Genomic DNA, 19,254 nt, shown 5'->3' with positions numbered 1-19,254 from the left:
ATATATATATATATATATATGCATGTATTACCATCTGTCCTAAGTATATGAAAATGTTTACTAAAAATCTGGAAAAGTGGGCCTTCCTTGATGGCTCAGTGGTAAAAAATCCACCTGCCAATGCAGGAGACACCAAGTCGATCCCTGACCTGGGAAGAACCCACATGCCTCTGAGTAACTCAGCCCCAGCACCATGACTACTGAGCCTGTGCTCTAGAGCCCGTGAAGGCTGCTACTGAGCCCACACGTAGCAACTGCTGAAGCCCACGTGCCCGAGAGCTCATGCTCCACTAGAGGAGAGACCACCACAGGGAGAAGCCCCACACCAAGACCAGAGAGTGGCCCCTGCTCATCACGACTAGACAAAAGCCTTCACAGCAACAAAGACTCAGGACAGACAAAAACAAGTAAATAAGTACACACAAAAAAATTTTTTAACTAAATGTTAAAAAAAGAAAGAACCCTTACAACTCAATAATAGAATAAATAGCCCAATTTTTTTAAAAATCTAGAAAATGAAAAAAAAACAGGAATTATTTTTTTAATTCCTACATTTTTATATTTCAATATAGGGCTTAATTTAAAACAAATATATATCTGTCAAAACCAGGATTTCCTATAAACAGAGGCTAAGTTAAAGATTAAGTCTTAATAGCTTCACTTGGGAAAAGAATGCAATCAGTGGCTCCAAGAATGAATGAGAGAAACCAGAAGAGGAGACAAGGAAGCAAGGAAGCAGAAACAACATGGAACTGGCACAGCTTCACAGGAAAGCGTGGCTGGGGCCGTGTCCTGGCAGGCCACATGGAACGTCCGTTCGCACGCTGCAGTAGTTGGGGATGAGATGGGGGTGAACTAGAGAATCAGCTCTCTCTCATCTCCTCTTCCTCACTGGTCAACTATCCCTTCACAAGTTAACTCCTCTGTCCTGCTGGCTTGTATTAGTCATCGCATCTGAAGAGTCTTTGGGAAAGGCATGTCTCATGCCCAATGCTCAGCGGAAAGCAGAACCAGTGGGAAGAGGAAAAGTTGTCGTGCATTTAGCCGGGTTGAGCCTGCTTTACCTGCTGCTGTAGTTCTCCTCCATCAGGTGCAGTAAAATCTGCCATCTTGCCAGGGGAATCTGCGACAACAAGTGATATTTGGGAACGAGGCAACACTATAGTGTAATGGTCAAAGATCTCCACTGAGCAAACAGCCAAGACCCTGGAAGTACATGGCATCAGGTGAATGTGAGAAGATGCAGGAATGTTTAATTCGACCACAGATACATTAATGATGTAAATATACTAATTACAGAAATAAAAATAAGTAACCTAAACAAATGAGTTATTAATATATGTTTACCTTCAATATAAGACACACTAATAAACTAAAGCATTTTTGAAAGTATTTTAATTCTACTAGTTAAGCAGGAGTAAAATTTAAAATGGGATGCTTACTTTCCAAATTCCTAGACAAGTCAAAACCAAAATATAACTCATCATTAGTAAAAGGAGACTCCAAGGGAGCACAAAAGTCAGGAAATATCAAACAGAATACTAAAAAAGAAAGATTTAAATTATGCTAAATGGTCAACCTCCCTATTAAAAGGCAAAAATACACAGTATTAAAGCAAACAAATCAATACCCAAATATTTATTGGAAAAACATTCCTCATCAGTTCTGAGACCTCTCAGAACACATGGATGAAAAGATATTTATTTTATTCAATGTAAAACATCTCCAACTGTCAATAGAAAAAGTTAGTCCCCAAATGAGTAGATGAATACAGATGTCTACGCATAAAATCTAATGGCCAGAACTAATTCGGAAGTTTGAATCTAAATGCTTTACTTATTTTTAATGGAATGTATCTTGTCTATAGTAGTAGAAACATGGTTACATTGCCTTGTTTTCTAATATGAAAAAAATCATCATTTTACAAATCATGGAAACCACAGTGGCATGGAGATGTTTTGATGGGGTGAGGAGAGACAAAGCACAGGAAGAGTGAGAATCCTCAGGCTTATGGAGAAGATCGTTTGAGAGCTTGACTTCCCTATATGTTTTGCATTTTTAAAAGTCTTGGCATAAAGCTGAACAGAAGTATAAAGGCAACAAGAGAAATCTACCAGTAATAATTCAGATAAGATTTTTAAGAGAGTTCATTGTGATTAAGATAAGTTCCTTATTTCTGTGCCTCTGCTCCAACATAACTTTTTTTCCCTATAAATATTTTACATATTTTTCTGCATTATTGTAAATGAAACTTAATCTTTTTTTCTTCCCTACTTCAAAGACTTTTAGTGGGTTTCCCAAAGCCATATCTAAATGTTTGAGATAATTGCTGCACTGCAGAAATTTACATATGTTGTCCAAGTCCTTACCATTTACCCTCAGGAAATTTTGCAGTTAAAAGATAGTTTTTTTCTGTGTCATCATGCTATCCTTGATATAAGCTGCACCCCAAAACATAAAATATGAAGGATACAAAACCATATATGCAGGACAAAAGCCAAGACTTATGACTCTAAGTAATGCATAGGTTACTATGAAGACTACTCTTCTGACACAGTTTTTCCCAAGGAATGATCTTGGCACTGCCTCTTTATATATCTTTACAGATAAACACATTAGCCATGATGTGTTTAGTTCTAGATTCTGAACATTTTTATGATATTAGTGTCTTTCTTCCAAGATATTCAAGCACTAGCTTTATCAGTCATTCATTTTAAGAGTTTCAAAAAAGGCTTGGGTCCAGGACACACGAACACATCAGTTTGTCAGTTAATCTATACTTTTCAGCCATTAAAAAGAAATGAAGAAGGAGCAAAAGAAAGAAGGGAGATGATGACACAAATCTAAAATCCTGAAATATTGAGAGCAGTTCAATGCTATGACAACATCATAAAATTTATGTTCACTTTATCAGTATTGGCCATATATACGTTATACTTTACCAGCAACTTATATCATTATCAACAGCATGAAGTGCCAGCCTGAAATCCAAGCCAGCTCTGAAACCAAGAGAAGAGAATGATACCAACCACCTTATGAGGGCAGAGAACCAGCTGTTCCTTAGTAGAGTCACAATGGCTTTAATACTCAAAAGATTCCTCTATCATTTAAAGGCACACCTTAAACTGCAAAAGGAATCATCAAAGAAGACACAGAAACTAAGCTTCTAAAATCATAGATGATACTATCTCTATTATGAAATTCTGTTCAGAGTTTTGATGTAAAGGGTAAAAATATGTTTTGTTTTCTGCCATATCAATAGTTTGATTTTTAAATGAAAACATCTTCCTTCTACAAGGAAGACCTAGAAATTAACCTGGAATATAAGTTATCACAAAGCCTCTGCAATCTATGTTAGACATTGCACACTCCATACTGCTCAGCCTTCTGGAATGCCAAAAAAAAAACCAGTTGAACAAAACATCAATCCAAGGGACAGAACTCAAATACAGAAGGCCATGAACTCCTACCAGAGCTCATTTTTGCAAATGGCATTTATCCTCTTTAATACTGTTTCAACCTGGCCTTTAACATCAATCTTTTTGACACTTCTGATTCTAGTATATGATATTACCATTAATATAAGATGTAATTTTCTAATACATATTTAAATGGAGATAAAGTTTTCATACCCTGGTCATCACACCAGTCCAGAAGAGGCACAAAGAACTGTGGCAGAAGGATGAGATAGGAATTAAAAAGAATAGATAAGAACTCTGCCTTCAGCCCTGCACTGAGCTCAGAGGTGAGGAAGCCTAAGTGAAAGAGATTCAACATCAGGGTAGAAGGAAGAACACTCTGCCACACCCACTGATAAAGCCATAAATGTTCATGGTATGATAACATGAAGGACATGATGATACACAAGGCCCTCAGGTCCAGAAATCTCAACCCTGCCACTCAATATTTTATCATCAGGGATTTATGCCTTTGCAATTACCAAGGGAGGGGATCCCACAGTGTAAGCTGATGGCCAACAGGAATGAAATGGTAGCCACTTGAAGAAAATACAGAAGAGCTAAAATACAGGATGAAAAGTTTGTGATGAAAAAGGCCACTGAGAGGGCAAGTAATTTTGCAAGTTACCGAAAAAAAAAAAGACAAATTCTACACGCATGACTCGTTTCCCTGGATAAAATTCCACTCCCTAGTAGAGGAAAATGACCAGTAAGAATAAAAACAAATAAAACATGTATTGAAAACCTAGTATATAAATGTCTTGTCATAACTGTGGGCTGTAAGAAAGAAACAAAATGTGGAAATCAAAACAGGAAGAAGAGAAGGAGGCATAATAACAGAAATCAAAGTTGCAATGATTAAGAAACTGTGAAGCAAAAGTCTATACGCATTTTGTACTAAATATAAGAATTTCTAATTTCACATCCAGTTCTACTTGGACATGTGATCCTGTTATGATATGGAAATAAATTGGTATCTGATGAGAAAAATGCTGGCTACTCCTCATCCCCAAGGGCTACATTTACAAGAATGAACTACATGAAAATGTTTTGCAGATCTTAAAAGCATTCATACAAAATCTGCTTTGAGTAATACCAACTTATAGCTGCCAGAGAATAAAATCGAAACTATAATTTCTTAGAAATAAATATGTAAAGTACACTAGAAAAAAGATATTCAAAATAATTTTTCCTCCCTTGATCCCTAAAGAGAGAATTTCCTAAAACTATTTCCTCAAAAAATATAGGAGCTGTCTCAGCATTCAAGGAGGAAGCGTGAAGAATTGCAATTAGTGATACTAAAATGGACTCCATGTCTCCTTATAAGTTTCTAAAACTAGGCGTGTTTTTTTTATTAAGTAGCATTCTTTTTATTCATGTTTGAATAAATATTTGAGCATTTCCTATGAGCAAGTCATGCAACTTAAAATGAAGAACATAATCAGAAAAGTTATGACCAACCTAGATAGCATACTCAAAAGCAGAGACATTACTTTGCCAACAAAGGTCCGTCTAGTCAAGGCTACGGTTTTTCCAGTGGTCATGTATGGATGTGAGAGTTGGACTGTGAAGAAGGCTGAGCACCGAAGAAGTGATGCTTTTGAAATGTGGTGTTGGAGAAGACTCTTGAGAGTCCCTTGGACTGCAAGGAGATCCAACCAGTCCATTCTGAAGATCAGCCCTGGGATTTCTTTGGAGGGAATGATGCTGAAGCTGAAACTCCAGTACTTTGGCCACCTCACATGAAGAGTTGAGTCATTGGAAAAGACTCTGATGCTGGGAGGGATTGGGGGCAGGAGGAGAAGGGGATGACAGAGGATGAGATGGCTGGATGGCATCACTGACTCGATGGACGTGAGTCTGAGTGAACTCCGGGAGTTGGTGATGGACAGGGAGGCCTGGCATGCTGCGATTCATGGGGTCGCAAAGAGTCAGACACGACTGAGCGACTGAACTGAACTGAATCAGATCTACACTTAAGGAGCTTTAAGATGTGCTGAAGATCCCTGGGTAGGGAAGATCCCATGGACTAGGAAATGGCACCTCACCCCATTATTCTTGACTGGAAAATCCCATGGACAGAGGATCCTGGTGGGCTACAGTCCACGTGACCACAAAGAGTCGGACAGAACTGAGCACAAAGAGGTAAGCCACATCCAAAAAACAATTATGAGGCAAGATAAAAAATGATAATGCCAGAAGAAAAATGAAAGCAAAATGCCAAGAAAGTTCAGAGGAAGCAGAAATCATTCCCATAATGTTGGAAGGTACAAGGTGTTTTTCATGGAGCACACATCAACTGAGTAGGGCCTTGAAGAACACATAGGATTTCTATAGTTGCAGAGAGCAGCTGGAGGAATTCCAGATGAAAAAAAAAAAAAAAGCCATAAAAGGAGAAAAGAGCCCAATAAGTGTTTAGGAGAAGAACATGTAGTCCAGTTATGTATGTTCAGTGATGGTCCAAGTATTTTAAGAACAAAACACTGGACATCCACAATTTATCTAGAAGTTCCTGGCTCCTTCTCAGATTTTCAAGGCAGGCTTTTATACAAATGGTAAACTATCTTCTGTTGAAATAATATCATAAAATTTAGATCTGGATCTTTCTAACTCAACGCTCTATTTTAGCAGAATTGGAAAACTGACTTTCCAAGAGGATAATGGCATCTCCAGCTTCATACAGCTAATTAAAGGCAATGTTAAGACTCATAGTGGAGCTTATATTTTTATCCGGAAGGAAGAATTTCCCTGATTCATAAATACTTTCTCACTCCACTCTTTACCTCCCCATACATGCCAAAACATGCATTGGTTCACAGGCTGACCCATGCAGTCTGTAACGAAGGACAGGATATTTTCTCTGTAAGATGCTACCTGGTTTGTATAGGGAGTCAGTCCCCACTTTGGCCTCATTAGCTCCAGGTTCTCATCACCTCCTGGACTGAACCTTTATTAACTAAGAGGACCAAACAACAATGTCACCAAAAAAAGGAATTTCTAAAAAGAACCAATAGCAGTTGAAATGCAGGAAGTATAACTTTCTTAGATTTGACTCCCTCTAGAGTATGTTGGAGGAAAAGACTTGATCCAGTGAATTATTTTTCAGTACATATTTTAAAACAGGAAAAGCTATTGATACAATATTCCCCTTCCCCCACAAAATCTACGAAGTTTCTTAAAGAAGAAAAGCCATAACAATTCCGTTATTCTTAATGGATAGAGCTAAAATGTTTCTGCTGAGTAAACTATTGATTTATATCTCTAACCTGCTGGTACCAGGACAAGAGATCTCTAAAGTCAAGTCATTAAATACTGGCTTTGTGATTTATAGTATTAAAATTCCAAATTCCCAATAATAGCTTTAGTGTGAGGCAGCTAGTGGTTTTTTCCAATGCGCTAGCATTTAATCAATGCTATCAAATAAACCTACCATGAAGCCTTTATTTCTACAAATTAAAGTTCACTAACCAAATTCAAATATATTCAGCTTTTTCACATGTATAATGAACATAGAGTTACTTGTAAATGTGAAAATGTTATGCATTTTATTATGGCAAGATATATATGTATTAGTTCCATGCTGCAAAAACAAAAATCAGGGACTTGCTTAATTCTCCTAATATCTTAACATTTGGATACCTTTAAGAAATTTCTTTCACCTGTTCTGCATTTTCAAACTCAAGTAGGCTTATTAAACAGAGAAATTTTCTCAAGGTCATTGAAACATTAAGTATCATACATTGATAACAATCGACATAACTATGAAACCCCTCAAAGGAATAATACTTACGCTGCTGCTGCTAAGTTGCTTCAGTCATGTCCGACTCTGTGCGACCCCATTGATGGAAGCCCACCAGGCTCCCCAGTCCCTGGGATTCTCCAGGCAAGAACACTGGAGTGGGTTGCTATATCCTTCTCCAATGCATGAAAGTGAAAAGTGAAAGGGAAGTCGCTCAGTCATGTCTGACTCTTCGCGATCCCATGGACTGCAGCCTACCAGGCCCCTCCATCCATGGGATTTTCCAGGCAAGAGTACTGGAGTGGGGTGCCGTTGCCTTCTCCGATTCTTATGGTAGGATAATCAAATTACATCTAACCATTTTTGTTCTTTATAGCAGGATGCCTACATAAAGTGCATCTATATGTGTGTGTGTGTGTGCTTAGTCTCTTCAGTCCTGTCTGACTTTGTGACCATATGGACTATAGCTCACCAGGCTCCTCTGTCCATGGGATTCTCCAGGCAAGAATACTGGAGTGGTTGCCATTGCCTTTTCCAGGGGATCTTCCTGATTCAGGGATTGAACCCAGTCTCCTGCATTGCCAGACTGATTCTTTAAAACTGAGCCATCAAGGAAGCCTATTATGGATATAGATGGATATTTTAGTGACCTGTTTAGTGAACTTCTGCTATTCTAGGTTGGTAAATCCTATTTTAATTTTATTTTATTATCTACCAACCCAAAATTTAAATAGTGCATTTGAGGGGGTGGGGGGGCAGCACGCGTGCAGGGATCGTGTGTGCAGCTTGCCAGATCTTAGTTCCCAGACCAGGGGTCAAACCCAGGCCCAAACCCAGGCCCTGGTAGTGAAATGGAGAAGGCAGTGGCAACCCACTCCGGTACTCTTGCCTGGAAAATCCCATGAACGGAGGAGCCTGGTGGGCTGCAGTCCATGGTGTCGTTAGGAGTCGGACACGACTGAGCAACTTCATTTTCACTTTTCACTTTCATGCATTGGAGAAGGAAATGGCAACCCACTCCAGTGTTCTTGCCTGGAGAATTCCAGGGACGGGGGAGCCTGGTCAGCTGCCGTCTCTGGGGTCACACAGAGTCGGACACGACTGAAGCGACTTAGCAGCAGCAGGTAGTGAAAGCATGGAGTCCCAAGCACTGGACTGCCAGGGAATTCCTGAAGAAACCATAAAATCTTAATTGGAAAATGCCTTAATATTCATCCGAATTTACTTAGAAATTCTACTCAGCAGGAAAACATATTCCACTTTAGGCAACTCTCATGATTCAAAGCAACCCTTAAGTTCTTCTCTCGCAACAAAGCTCCTATCAGTAAAGAAATCTCTTCTTAGGCCTTGGGTCTCTGGCTACTAGTTAGTAAAGTACTAGTTAGTAAAGTACTTTGGCCTGTCAACTAATATTAATAATTAACTTGATTGATTAATATACATTAAAGAGGCAGAGGAAAGTCATGCTGGTGGGAACCTGTACGAACTGGTTATTTATTTGAACACTACAGTACATTAAGAGTTCATTTTGACTTCATTGAATACTGCAAAGCAGATAACTGCTCACTTTCTGCAGGATTTAGAGAGGGAAAAAGTTTTTTTCGGTAAGTTGCAAAATGCAGTGACTAATCTTTATTATATTGTATTACACAGTTGTGTGATCACTCCTGATGTCAATAGACCATTTCCCATTCCACAGACTGGACTCACTTGACTTTCTGTTTATTTAAGTGACACTTTTGTTTGAAATTCTGGGTGCTTCTTATCCCTTTGAGTCACATACCGCATCTGGGAGCCTCTGCTCTGGCACTTTTTAGCACCTCATTAATTACTAATTGTAGCAAAGTCCTGCTGTTTTGCAACTCCTCTGCCTTTGTTGGGAAATCACAACCCCTTGCTAGGAGGAGAAGGCAGGACAATAGTTATCTGCAAAATGTCCAGTTTGGAAGCATATTACAAAGGCTAATTATCTTAAGGTCTTGTAACTTCCCTAGATATTCAAGCTTAGCAAGATAACTCATTGTGTCTCTGAAGTACCTTAAAACTTAGCGCCAGGGACACACCTAAGAAACCTTTGCATTCAGCTAACTGTTTTTAAGAAAAGTTAAATAATTATTAAAGCTCTAAGTGAGAAAAAGTGATGAAATAGAATAAGTCTCTGAGTTCACACATCTTTTAGAGGGAGAAGCCCAAAGCATAATATCCACAAACGTAAGAGAACCCCCAGTGGGTTCTCTTCCCTGTCCATTAGCACTTGTCTGAATCTCCCATTTGGCTTTCAATGTGTGCTCTGCTTCACAGTTGTTTATGTTTTGGGGCATACAAGTTCTGACCATCCCACTCCCCCTATTTCCAATAAATTTTAAGCCCTTCAGAGGTAGGAGTGGTATCCTTTAATATTCTTTTCATCTGCAGCACCTAGCAGAGTACTCTGCACATTTCTCTATGTAGGTATTTAAAATACACAGTATTTTCCTACTACAAAAATAAAACAAATAAAACCTAAATAGTTCCATAAATGGGTGCAAGGTCTTGAATGACAACTAACAATTTTATGAAGGATTCATCTTAGATATCAATTTGGTGCTATACGTCAAGATGGTTGATGTATTGAACGAATGCAAGGATCATATCCACACCACTATTAGAAAAGTGTTGTTGCCCTTTGTGTCAGCAATAAAAAGACTACACATTTTTGAAATCAGTATTCCTCAACTTGGGGACAAAATAGTAAAAGAAATCCACAGAATAGCTTTCCACAGTACTGAAGAACGCCTACTCATTCCTTTCCTATTGAATCTGAAGACTCTCAATCATATTATCCATTCTGATTTGCTCTCTGTCTTCCCCTAAATACTCTGGTTATCTTCTCTGAAATGTTACCTTCAGCACCACCCCTTTCCCAAACAAAGAGATTCAGAATTGTTGAAAATCATTCACTGACCTAGGTGCACCAATGACTCTTGATTAAGATAAGGGGATGCAAACTGATTTGAGCCCCACCCACCTCTACCTCTGCTTCAGTTCAGTTCAGCTCAGTTCAGTTGCTCAGTCCTGTCCGACTCTTTGTGACCCCATGGACTGCAGAACGCCAGGCTTTCCAGTCCATCACCAACTCCCAGAGTTTACGCAAACTCGTGTCCATTGAGTAGGTGATGCCATCCAACGATCTCATCCTCTGTTGTCCCCTTCTCCTCCTGCCTTCAATCTTTCCCAGCATCAGGGTCTTTTCCAATGAGTCAGCTCTTCGCATCAGGTGGCCAAAGTATTGAAATTTCAGCTTCAGCATCAGTCCTTCCAATGAATATTCAGGACTGATCTCCTTTAGGATGGACTGGTTGGATCTCTTTGCAGTCCAAGAGACTCTCAACGGTCTTCTCCAACATCACAGTTCAAAAGCATCAGTTCTTCAGTGCTCAGCTTTATTTATAGTCCAACTCTCACATCCATACATGACTACTGGAAAAACCATAGCTTTGACTAGATGGACATTTGTTGGCAAAGTAATATCTCTGGTTTATAATAGGCTGTCTAGGTTGGTCATAGCTTTTCTTCCAAGGAGCACGCGTCTTTTAATTTCATGGCTGTAGTCACCATCTGCAGTGATTTTGGAGCCCAAGAAAATAAAGCCTCTCACTGTTTCCATTGTTTCCCCATCTATTTGCCATAAAGTGATGGGACTGGATGTCATGATCTTAGTTTTCTGAATGTTGAGTTTTAAGCCAGCTTTTTCACTCTCCTCTTTCACTTTCATCAAAAGGCTCTTTAGTTCTTGTTCACTTTCTGCCATAAGGGTGGGGTCACCTGCATATCTGAGGTTATTGATATTTCTCCCGGCAATCTTGATTCCAGCTTGTCCTTCATCCAGCCCAACATGTCACATGATGTACTTTGCATATAAGTTAAATAAGCAAGGTGACAGTATATAGCCTTGACTGACTTCCCCAATTTGGAACCAGTCTGTTGTCCCATGTACAGTACTAACTGTTGCTTCTTGACATGCATACAGATTTCTCAGGAGGCAGGTCAAGTGGTCTGGTATTCCCAACTCTTGAAGAATTTTCCACAGTTTATTGTGATCCACACAGTTAAAGGCTTTGGCATAGTCAATAAAGCAAATGTGAAAGAAAGTGAAGTCGCTCAGTCGTGTCCGACTCTTTGCGACCCCATGGACTGTCGCCCACCAGGCTCCTCAGTCCATGGAATTTTCCAGGCAAGAGTACTGGAGTGGGTTGCCATTTTCTTCTCCAGGGGATCTTCCCAACCCAGGGATCAAACCCAGGTCTCCCGCACTGCAGGCAGATGCTTTGCCGTCTGAGCCACAGCAAAAGTAGATGTTTTTCTGGAACTCTTTTGCTTTTTCTATGATTCAACAGATGTTGGCAATTTGATCTCTGGCTCCTCTGCCTTTTCTAAATCCAGCTTGAACATCTGGAAGTTCATGGTTCACATACTGCTGAAGCCTGGCTCAGAGAATTTTGAGCATTACTTTGCTAGCATGTGAGATGAGTGCAATTGTGTGGTAGTTTGAACATTCTTTGGCATTGCCTTTCTTTGGGATTGGAATGAAAATTGACCTTTTCTAGTCCTGTGGTCACCGCTGAGTTTTCCAAATTTGCTGGCATATTGAATGCAGCACTTTCACAGCATCATCTTTTAGGATTTGAAATAGTTCAACTGGAACTCCATCACCTCCACTAGCTTTGTTCGTAGTGATGCTTTCTAAGGCCCACTTGACTTCACATTCCAGGATGTCTGGCTCTAGGTCAGTGATCACACCATCATGATTATCTGGGTCATGAAGTTTTTTTTGTATACCTCTGCTTAGACCCTATAAGATACTTTGAAACACATACCTTATCCTATATTCTCTCTTTCCCATGTTTACCTCCCTGCTTTGTGGGTCTGTCTTGTCATCTGGTAAAAGGATGTAGGGGCACTGACTAGAAGAAGGGCAATGCCAAAGAATGCTTGAACTACCACACAACTGCACTCATTTCACATACTAGCAAGATTACACTCAAAATCCTTCAAGCTAAGCTTCAGCAGTACATGAAACAAGAACTTACAGATGTAGCAGCTAGGTTTAGAAAAGGCAGAGGAACCAGAGATCAAATTGCCAACATTTGTTGGATCCTGGAGAAAGCAAGGGAATTCCAGAAAAATACCTACTTGTGCTTTATTGACTACACAAAAGTCTTTGACTGTGTGGATCACAAAAAAACTTCAGAAAATTCTTAAAGAGATAGGAATACCAGATCACCTTACCTGTCTCCAGTCAGTTGTTCCATATCTGGTTCTAACTGTATATGAGTCAAGAAGCAACAGTTAGAACTGGACATGGAACAACTAACTGGTTCCAAATTGGGAAAGGAGTACAACAAAGCTGTATATTGTTACCCAGCTTGTTTAACTTCTATGCAGAATACATCATGCGAAATGTTGGGCTGGATGAAGCACAAGCTGGAATCAAGATTGCCAAGAGAAATATCAACAGCCTCAGATATGCAGATGATATCACTCTAATGGCAGAAAGTGAAGAGGAACTGAAGAACCTCTTGATGACAGTGAAAGAGGAGGGTGAAAAAGCTGGCTTACAACTAAACATTCAAAAAACTAAGATCATGGCAGCCGGTCCCATCACTTCATGACAAATAGAAGGAGAAAAAGTGGAAGCAGTGACAGATCTTATTTTCTTGGGCTCCAAAATAACTGTGGATGTGACTGCAGCCATGAAATGCTAAAGCTGAAACTCCAGTACTTTGGCCACCTCATGCGAAGAGTTGACTCATTGGAAAAGACTCTGATGCTGGGAGGGATTGGGGGCAGGAGGAGAAGGGGACGACAGAGGATGAGATGGCTGGATGGCATCTCTGACTCGATGAACGTGAGTCTGAGTGAACTCCGGGAGTTGGTGATGGACAGGGAGGCCTGGCATGCTGCAATTCATGGGGTCTCAGAGAGTCGGACACAACTGAGCGACTGATCTGATCTCTGATTGTTTAATCTTTGACACAATCTTCTTCTATGGTAAGGGAATTGCAAGAAGGTGTCTAACTTAAATTTTCATTAATGCTTCATTTGCTCACCTCCAGAAAACTAAGTTCATCCTTGAAACAGTCACATCTCCCCTCTGCTGCTTTTTCTTGCAGCTTCTGTTTCTGTCCTTATTTTTCAACCTCCCATAGTCACTGAGCATCCTTATTAGACACGTCTCCCACACACTCACATTTCATAATGCCCTGCACACGCTGATCTTCCCTTGCCACATGTCAGAGATCTGTTAAGAAAAAACAACCTAATTAAAATAGTTCACCTGTTCTTAACTTTCTTGGGGGTATGTGCATTTAAACTTAATTTTTAATTATGATGATTTCAAGTAGTATACATAATGTTGTGAACAATTTCAGCAATGGGATTAAACAGGTGAAAAAAATATATAGTCATGAGCGCACATAAAGGAAAAGGTAAAGCAAGCTGTATATACTAATATAATTACTTGAGGGAGACATCCTCAGGTTATTACTTATCTATTAGAAGCTGAGCTGGCATCAAATTTCTAACTACTATACCACATGTCTTTAACAAAAACATGAAAGACACCATATTTTACATAAATTATGATGCTACTAAAAATATTAATTCTTATGACCACAGATGATGAAAATTCACCGTAAAGTCAGGCAAAATCACTGTGCCATTCTTAAGTCAGAGAATCAATGAATACTGAGGGAGTAAAGATCGTGGCTTCACCTTATTAAATTCCTTATGTTCCGGTGCACAAAAATGATAAGTCCATTTGTCAGTGTTGGTAGGCAAAAGAAAGGCTCTCAGGAAGAAGGCATTTAAACAGTAGTTCTTTTTAATGAAGAGCTCTCTATGCTGTATTCACAAATCTTAAGTCACACTTATCTTAGCCCATGAGACAAGAAAGAAAGGAAGGGAAATAACAGGCTTGAGTTACCTCTGTATAGAGAAGCTCTTATGACTTCTCCCAAGACTACAATGCCCCAACAAGTTTTTCCTCCATGAGTTCCAAATGACAACAGCTCTCTACTTTTAGACTTAAGTCCAGAACTTTGTCCTACAAGTGTCCTGGAACTCTGTTGCTCTTGTTCAGTGGCTAGGTCGTGTCCAACTCTTTGCAACCCCATGGACTGCACCATGCCAGGCTTCCCTGCCCTCCACTAGCTCCCCCACCTGCCAAATGGGAAAAAGTCAAAAGCAGGCTAGCATCCACATGGCAGAACCACCAGCAAACCAGAAACTTTTCTATTCCTTATACAGGCTTTAAAATCCCTATATCTGGGGCATACCCCCCAGACCAATGTGAAATCAAAATATGTTTCTAGAAAGAAAGGCTTCTGTGAGGGAAGAGAAGAAGGAGACAGTGACAGAGCTAAGTCAATCCTTTATCACTAATGTGTGAATTAGACTTTGGTTTCAGAGTAGGGCGCTTCTAAAGCGGGGGAGGGTTAGATCAACCAGTGGATGAGACTCAGCAGGGGACGTTTGGGCAAGGTTGGGTGACCGAAACACTGTCTGAGAGAACATGTTGCAAAGAAATACTTGAATATGTATGGAATGGTGGAACGTGGGGGTGGGGCAGGAGAATGAGATCAGCCAGACACCAAGCAAGACTGACTTTCATTTTTTGTTGTTGTCGGTTATTAGAAATATATTCAAAATACTTATAAGAAACTGGAGAAACGAACTGTCATTTTTCTCACATGAGTGGAATCCACCCACAGTGCAGCTATAATAAACCGGTCAAATAATTAACCCACAAAGACCCCTGCATAGGTATCAGCCATTAACAACACTCCCACATAGTCAATACTGAGCCACATTGAATTGCTGGAAGAGGAGGCCTGATACCACTCCAGGGGTATGGCCTCCTCCCTAGCAAGCAGGCAGCCAACCTTGACCACCGACCTTCACACAGCAAGATAGAAGGAGAGCTTATCCCTCCACTCTGAGTTAGGGCCAGTCTAAGCAAGGGAAGGAATCCTTCCTTATCTGCATTAAGATTCACTATTAGTCCTTTAAATGTTGCCCATCTTAGACACAGAGCTTATCACACCCCACCTTCCCCCAAAGCATTGTTCCTCTTTCCTCTTCCCACAACACGGCACCAGCCTTATCACACAGCATTTATCTCCTGGAAGCTTTCATGGTGTATGTGGCTCTCTCCCTCACTAAGGGGCTTCCCGGTGGCTCAGTAGAAAAGAATCTGCCTGCAAAGCAGGGAACTGAAGGAGACAGTGGCTCAAGTTTGATCCCTGGGTCAGGAAGATCCCCTGGAGAAAGGAATGGCAACCCACTCCAGTACTCTTGCCTGGAGAATCCCATGGGCAGAGGAGCCTGGCAGGCTACAGTCCCTGGGGTCGCAAAGAGTCAGACACAACTGAAGCGACTTAGCACACAAACTCCTTCACTGAGCGTTCTCTAGTTGAGGGCAAGGTCCTAGTCTTCAGAGTTTTTGTATCTCTAGAGCCAAGCATGGTGCTTACCATATGTTCAGTGAATGCTGAAATAAGGGTGACCAGTTGACCAAAACCAGCTACCTAAATGTATTGGGTAACAACCAATGTAAACCAGAAGCAACAGGTAAATATATAGATGGAGAGAGATTGTTTTTGTTCTATTGTTTTGCTTTTTAATAGAGTTGCTCAGATGAGATATTTCCTTAAAGCTTGTTGAACATGCCCTAATGTATCTCTCCATGCCATTTTATTTCTGTCATAAACCATCATATTGTTTCTAACCAGAATGCCAATACAACCTACACAGCCATCACTTCCACATTCTTGTCTTAAAGACCATGCATGAACCTCTGTCTCCTTGTCCAGCCTGGTGTCCTTCACAGGAGGCACCATCAACATACACTTGCGGAACAAATGAGTACCTGATTTACCTTTCCTGTGTAATCACCTTATTTCTGATGCCCAGTATAATTTTGTACATGAATTTCACTTTGCTCATTGCCATTCTGATTCTAGTTATTCACTCTGGTTTAACCCACAACTTTGCTCCAGAATCTGTTGTATGCCTGCTTGTTTACATCAGAAGCCTTCCTGGCTTGGAACCCTGCAACTTCCCCTATTATCTGCCCCTTTACCCATCTCAGTGTTAGTCAGAGTACATTCCTCTGGATAGGGCTGATGACATGGTAGAAAAAGCACTGACTAAGTCAGATGACCTAGTTTCCAGTCTCAGCTCTGACATTTATGTGTCACTTGGGGAGGGACCTTACAAGACTTTTTGAATAGGTGGTGTGTTTTTTTGTTTGTTTGTTTCTTTTTTTAAAAGGATTATTTATTTGGCTGCATCGGGTCTTAGTCATGGCATGCAGGAACATTTAATCACATCAGGTGAACTCTTAGTTGCAGTATGTGGGATCTAGTTCCCTGACCAGGGATCGAGCCTGGGCCCCCTGCATTGGGAGCACAGAGTCTCAACCACTGGACCACCAGGGAAGTCTGGAACCCCACAAGAATTTTTGGAACATACTTTTACAAAAAGGACTATTTATGATAGCACAAAGTAAAGGGAAACAACAGGAGATGTTAAGGCACCCAAGAACTAGCCATTTTAACTCCTAGGTAAATAAGCAGGGAGAGTCAATGGTGTTATTGAAACCTGGTTAAGAACTAGGGCCATAGAAATGGGGCTGCTTGACAGAGCTGTGGCCACCCCCATGGATACAGCCACTTCTAGAATGATGCTGAAGCTGAGAAGGAGCAGAATCACTCTTTCCTCCCATATTCTGATCTCCTCCTGGTGGTTCCATTGACCAAACTGAATCAGGAACCAGAGGAAGAAAGTTCTGGTGACTAGTCCATAGAAATCAACAACTTGGGGGTCAGGGAGAGCAGAGAACATAGCTCTTGAGGGTGACATAACCCAAGAGTGTCTATATAAGTTTAGGCAAACAATTTTATCTTTCTGACTTTATGTTGTCTCATCTATGAAATCATGTGCTTTGAGGCTGTTTTGAGATAACACATTCAAGAGCAGTTGTTAACATGTTAACACATGCAAAAAAAGTTGTTCATTTAAATTATCATGTAGCCTTGCCCACGACATCTTATAGGATTTGAATGTCATTGACAGTAATCCTTCCACCTAAATCTGTGACCACTGCCACTCAAGCTTCACTGTTAACTTCCTGGAGCATTTCCTGGGACAAACGAGACATGGATATCAGTCCTCATCCAAAGACAGGAGTAGGAAAAAGAAAGGAATAACACAGAATAAAAGGAAAGGCCACACACTCAGTGAAATCCATGTGCCTTCCCCACTTACAATTCCTAAAAACAAGAAGAGATTGAGTAGTATCTCCATGAGGCACAGAAGTCCTTTTCCCTAATCTCTCTGGGCATGTGCCCAGAATCCAGGATTAAAATTTGTTCCTCTTTGTCCCCAAGTCTAGAGACATCTAGACAGATGAAACTAGTCCTGGATCTGACTTGCCAGGCCAGTCATCTAGGATTCTTGTAAGAGCTTAGGCATTTCCAGAAAATCAACACATTTACAGGCAGATTTCTAAATCTGGACCTATTCAGTTAAACATAATTCTGTGAGTGAAAGCTGTGATGTCACATAACTAGAAATAGCGTTGACATTTGCAATTACAAGCATGTCTTTCTTTTCTGGATATATTGCCATTATTTTCAGAGCTAAAAGGGACTCTGCAGATGATTGGATTCCCTCATTTTTCAGATAAAGAAACCTGAAACACAATCACAAATTCAGAACAAGGACTCACCTTGATCCCTAGATTTCTTGCCCTTCTTATCACAACACACAGCCTCTTTCTATTAATACTCTGTAGTCAAACAAAATTTTCTGAGGTAGTAAATAATTTATATTAAGTACTACCAGACATTCACTATTTAAATGAGCTCAGTAATCAACTGACTTGTGAAAGGTTTTTAAAAACAGGCACACCAGACAGTGAGTGTGCGCTCAATTGTGTCTGAGTCTTTGTGGCCCCAGGGGACTGTAGCCCACCAGCCTCCACTGTCCATGGAATTTTCCAGGCAAGAATACTGGAGGAGCATTGCCATTTCCTACTCCAGGGGATCTTTCTGACCCAGGGGTCGAACTGGAATCTCTCATATCTCCTGCATTGGCAGGCAGGTTCTTTACCACTGTGCCACCTGGGAAGCCCTTACACCAGATGGTGCTCACCACAACTTTCTAAGTGTCCCATAACTTCATCTGGGAGGAAGAACATTCTTTCTCATTGACAGAAAGTAATGCATCATGGGTCTTGATTTTCTCATGTTCTTAATGCTATATAACGATTTAATCATTTTTTAAATTGCTATAATAATTCTGTCTCCTCTGTTACTCTCTCTAAAAATAGTCATTTCCTTCATCTACTCATTTCAATAGCTTTTAAATACTGCTGTCTGCTCTCTGTTTCAGGAGTGACTTCCAGCTGCATCAGTTACACAGACCCCACCCGCAGTACCCTGCTTGACTTAACTCACTCAGATGCCTCCAGATCTGAGTAACTGGAGAGCTGAGCGTTTCAGGGTCTGCATGTTAGCTTTGTGGTATAATGACTGATGTCAGCCCAAACTTTGCCAAACATCTCTCATCACTACCAGTGATGTCCCATTCCAAACTCTTGGGCTTGCTCTCTCTTTCTGCAGCACGCCTCCACCACCACCGCCGCTCCCACCCCCTTCACATATTTGCAGTATGGATTCAACAATATGACAATCATTTTCTTTCCTTAAAGTGCCACTGCTGCAAGGGACAAAAATAAGGTGTTACTGTTGTCACTGCCTGGTGGGGGAAGTAAAGAAAGGAGAGATGAGAAATTGCAGTAACTAGTCTGGATGTGTTTAACCCTCTATCTTTGTCCAAAACTCTTCTGTCCTCATGGTCTGACTCAAACTCCTGGTTATCTAAACTCCCTGGAACTTTAATGTTTTCTGGAGAAAAACAGACAGCAAGCAAAAATTGACTTCTAGGCTAAGCCTATGGCTTTTAACTTGTTTTAGGCTTGGGCCCTAGAATCCATCAGCAGCCACATGCTTT

At 40.5% G+C, this 19,254-nt stretch overlaps 1 protein-coding gene across 1 annotated transcript in view; it reads right to left on the bottom strand.

Annotated features, from left to right (window-relative positions):
- LOC105004355 overlaps window positions 1-19,254 on the bottom strand; it is a 69,172-nt gene that overhangs the window by 46,648 nt on the left and 3,270 nt on the right. Inside the window, exon 5 of the mRNA XM_010861951.1 lies at window positions 18,816-18,960. Within this exon, the coding sequence (XP_010860253.1) occupies window positions 18,816-18,960 (145 nt within the window). The remainder of the gene's footprint in view (window positions 1-18,815; window positions 18,961-19,254) is intronic.

This window comes from Bison bison, unplaced genomic scaffold (genome assembly GCF_000754665.1).
Source record: "Bison bison bison isolate TAMUID 2011002044 unplaced genomic scaffold, Bison_UMD1.0 scf7180017864473, whole genome shotgun sequence".
Lineage (NCBI taxonomy): Eukaryota > Metazoa > Chordata > Mammalia > Artiodactyla > Bovidae > Bison > Bison bison.
Note: the sequence above shows the minus strand (reverse complement) of the source record. Positions and strands in the feature narration are given on the sequence as shown.